The 4,522-nt window shown below is 45.6% G+C and overlaps 1 protein-coding gene across 1 annotated transcript; it reads right to left on the bottom strand.

Moving 5' to 3' along the window:
- Positions 1-17: 17 nt before the first annotated feature.
- On the bottom strand, positions 18-3,349 carry LOC106521555 (C2 calcium-dependent domain-containing protein 4C). The gene is made up of 2 exons (XM_014014191.1): positions 3,237-3,349; positions 18-2,188 (listed from the first exon to the last, which is right to left on the bottom strand). Exon 2 carries the CDS (start codon positions 2,144-2,146, stop codon positions 881-883), a length of 1,266 nt encoding a protein of 421 aa, XP_013869645.1. The 5' UTR covers positions 2,147-2,188; positions 3,237-3,349; the 3' UTR covers positions 18-880.
- Between the last annotated feature and the right edge of the window lie 1,173 nt (positions 3,350-4,522).

Here is a 4,522-nt window from a genome sequence, read left to right on the forward strand (position 1 = left end):
ATCTATTTTTGCAATAGTTAAACAACAATGAAGCTGATTTATTGGATGAAAAGACAAAATGTGTCACAAAATGACACTGAAAACAATAACGTGGCATTATTTTGATAAAGTTTAAGATTGTCTTTAAGTTTTTGTACCTTATCTGAATACAGCCATAGAAAAACTAATAGTCTGATTAATCACCAGCAAAGAAAAAAGAAGTTTAAAATGATGCATTGATGAATGAGAAGGATTCTAATGAGTCATAAATATTAGTGACATTTTATAACGCCGCCCAAATTTAGTTTAGCAGCACATAAAAGACGTGTTGTGTAATCCTTTGTGGTCTCAGTCCGATCGTGTCAGTCCTGCTTACTTAATCAATCATTATAATTCTATTTTTGATGTGCATGTAAATGTGGCCTCCCCTGGAGATCAAAGGATCATTTGCACATCAGGATGCGGAGCCACTTCAAAGCTCGCGCTCATTCACAAAAGCATCTCTGCGCACAGCAGATGGTGGAACTGATGCAGAGTCCTGTGCTCCTGTGGATTTCATGTCACATTATAATAAATGAAGACATATTAAAAAAAAAAACAATAACAACCATGCAGCCAAACGAGGAGCACAGAAGGACATGAGACATGGACACGTGTCATCCAACCTTTGAGCTCAGGAAGTTGGCTGAAACGCTTTCATCTGTCGCTGGTTTAATGAGCTTTACTGGGAGATGGAGCTTGGTAAACTTTGACCACCATAAATCCTTCATGCGTAAAGAACTGCCAGCTCAGATCCCAAACTAAAGTCCCCCCCCCTCCTCCCCCACCCTCTTGTTTTGTGTTTTTGGAATGAGAGAAGTAGATTGTGGAAAAATAGAAGTTTTGGTGGCTCCCCTTGGCTTCAGAGTCCCGACAGCAGCTTGGTCAGAGCCACCTCCCGCTCTCCGAGCAGCATGTCCCTCTTCAGGCTGGTGCCCTTGTTCACCACCTTGAACTTGACGGAGAGGTTCTTCACCTGAACCGGGCTGATGGCGTCGAAGAAGAAGTCCTCATTGAAGACCGGGTTGCGGCTGTTCTTGATGATGTTGCTCCTCTGCTTCTGCAGCTTGCCGGGGTTCAGGTACACCGACACGCAGCAGTTAATGCTTTTGATGTTGAAGTTCTTGTCGTAGAGGCTCTCCGCCGCCACCACCCGGATGAGCAGGCGCGACGTGCCGGAGTCATAGTTGGCGCTGATCCTCACCGTCCCGCCTTTGTGCAGGTTGATGATGTGTTCCCGCTGGAGGCCGGCATCGGAGGCCCCGGCGCCGCCGCCGCCATGCAGCAAGGGCACGTGGAGCCGCCGCTGGACGTTGGGGCTGGGCTCGGCCGAGCTGCACTCGTCAGTGGAGAGGGAGCTGTGGCGGGCGAACGAGCGCTTGGCCCTCACCACCTTGGCCTGCGTCTCGTGGGTGAAGATCTTGAGCAGGGACGCGGAGCGGGACAGCAGCGGCGAGCTGAAGGGCGAGGACTCRGCCGAGGAGCAGGTGTCGCTCTCGCCTCCGCTGAAGTAGCGGTACGGGTTCATGTGAGAGGCGTTGCAGTCGGCGGGGTTCAGGTGGTTCCCGGCTTCGCCGCTTTTCCCCGGGGTCTTCCTCTGCACGTTTGGAGACGTGATGGGGCTGGTGAGCTCGCAGTGGAACAGGGACTCCTTGCGTCGGGTGTGGGGGCTTTCCTTCAGGGTTGCGAACCCGTATGATGTCTGTGTCTTGGGAACGTAAGGCAGAGACATGGCCGTCTGCGACTGCGGATCTGCGTTGGTGTCTCCGGCCACGACGTCGTCTGCACTCTCTATCTGGATGATGTGGCGGTTYGCTGCTTTCAGCAAGTTCTTGGTGTCTCCGGCAAGCTTGGCCATCAGACAGGGGCTTCTCGGACTGCTGATCTTCCTGCTGCCGCCGAGGGTTTGCTCCGAGGTGGATGGGTGGAGGCTGTCTTTGGGCTTCAGGCTGGGAGCCTCGGGCTCGGCGGGGCAGCTGACCAGCTTCGGAGGGATGAAGAAGTCTGGGATCTTGTCGGGTGTCAGCACGTTGCTGTAGGCTGGGGCCACCCCTTTCTTATCTCCACCCTCGCCTTGTCTCAGAACGCCGGTCTCCACCGAGCCACGGATCTTATCCAGAACCCACATGGTCCCACCAGACAGTGTGGATCAGGGTTAAATCTGGAGCGTCTGCAGTGAACGACACGAAGGACAAACTAATGAGTAAATAAGAAACATTAGCATCCTGTTTGACTAAATCTGTTGTCTTTAATCAATCAAGACAAAATTTCTCTGAAATCTGTGACCCATCACGTCAAACTGAGGGTTGAGTCAGTTTTGGTCAAAATGACCTAAATTCCTGATAATCCTGACATCACGAGTGACACCTTCATTTGTCTTCCTAATCAGGATAACTCCTTGACATTTGGTCTCGATTCTAATTAAAGTTATTGATGTCATTTTAAAAAGGAAGCTTCAAACAATACTGGATGTTAAAATTTACCAGATGGAAAGAAAAAAGCTTTGCTTGCAAAGAAAATAACCAAAAAAAAAAAAGGCTTTTTTTGGCTCAAAATAGTGTTATTTTGTCCCTTTTGCTCAAAAAATGCTTAAAAAGTTATGTAAGCTTATGTTTTGGACATTTAATTTAAACAATCTGAAGATAAAATGTATTGATTCATTCCATTTTTGACCAAATGTAGTTGTTGCAAACGTTTCAACCAAAACATTTATTCACATGTTGTGACTTAATCCTCAGCTCCACGAAAAGCTCCTGAAAGTTAATTTTAACACAAAAATTGAAAACTTACAACTCAGAAATAAATATTTAGAATCCACCTTCTTCAAATGAACAGGATTAAATACATATATAGCAGCTCTGAGGTAACAGAAAACATGTTTTTAGATTAAAAAGAGAACAAAGACAAAGGGCTTTATTTTAATGAGAGACAGATTTTAGCTTGTCTGCATCCTTATAGTTTAACACGATTAATCAAATACTTCAATAAATTCCTGATTCTAACTCAAGTTTATTTAAAAATCGATGAAATTCCCGTTTGGATGCTTGAGGAAAAAAATCTGAGGCGCAAAAGTTACAAAGATGAGAATGTAGCTCAACAGGTGCGACAGAAAGCTTCCTCTCTCCTCTGCGTCCTGTGCCGTTTCCAAAATGTTTATAYCACAAAGCGCGCTGATTTTCTCTGTTCCATCTGCTGCTGTTCATACACAATGTACTTACAGAGGTCAGGTAAAACAGGCTGTCCTTGGCACGCGCTCCTTCAGTAACAGGTGTCCCTCTCCGGGCTGTGCGCTCCCGCTCCGCTCGGCGCGGCGGCTCTGCGCCATCAGACGGTCTGCGCTCCGGAGCTCCTGTCGGAGCGTTTTATCCACGGCGCGGAGCTGCAGCTGACCAATAAGAGCCACCTCTGCCTGTCTGCGTCCCCCCAGCAGGACCTGCTGGAAGGTGCGCCTGTTGCGTCCGGGGCTGTGCAAAGTGGAGCAGGGCTTGTTTTACGCAGGAGGATAAGCCCAATTGTTTTAAATGAGTTTATGAATGAAAACAAAAAACAGATTAACTTTGATTTTTTTTGCATTTATATTAAGCGCACTATAGGATTATCTCACAAAAACATATTTGTGCCAAATGGTGCAGCTTTCATGCGCCATAATAGAAGATCATAATAAAACATGTATTCTTAAGTCCATTTAGTCTTTTTCTRTCCCACCTGTTTTGTGTCTATCTTTGGGTTCAAATCAGCTGATATTGGTTTCCCTGGAAACTTTGCTATGGCAACAAATACATCTGTCTAAAATTGGACAAGGCCCCATGTCTTCACTGGACAAAAAGAAAAAAATCACTTTATTTGTCCAGATTGCCTGATTTGAAGCTCAAGTGCGGCTGAAGCAGTGAACTGAGAGTGGCACACACAGAGTCAGCAGCTCTGCCTTTTTTAAATTACTTTAGGAGGAGCTTGAAAATCTGCAGAATTCAGATGCTGTTTAATAAGTCAGAATGAATGAACAGAACCTGGGTTTGGTGAAGTTCTGCCCACTTTTGGATGGAAATTAGCTTTTTCATTCTGTTTAGTGTCACAACTAACAGGCAAAAGATCAGGCAGCAGCTTTTAATGAGCCTCAATATTTCCACCTTTAGTTCAAATTCAGCCTTTTTTTTTTTTTTTGTTTAACTGACTAATAAAACCATGTGTGGGATCTCTTATGTCATATTGTGATCACAGTCACACCCACACTAAAGCACAAATAAATGCTTTTGGCGTTACAATCAACAACATAAGCTAAAAATTGTTCTGGGTTTGGACACTTGTTATTACATGATGAAAAACGTTTCCTGATTTTTGACTTGAAGATTGAAGATGAAGACGTCTGTGCCGTCATCATCAGGCCAGGACTCTGCAGTTTGCACTCATCTACAGCTCAGGACTCTGCAGTTTACACTCATCTACAGCTCAGGACTCTGCAGTTTACACTCATCTACAGCTCAGGACTCTGCACTCTAAAAATGAA

Source organism: Austrofundulus limnaeus, unplaced genomic scaffold (genome assembly GCF_001266775.1).
Source record: "Austrofundulus limnaeus strain Quisiro unplaced genomic scaffold, Austrofundulus_limnaeus-1.0 Scaffold111, whole genome shotgun sequence".
NCBI lineage: Eukaryota > Metazoa > Chordata > Actinopteri > Cyprinodontiformes > Rivulidae > Austrofundulus > Austrofundulus limnaeus.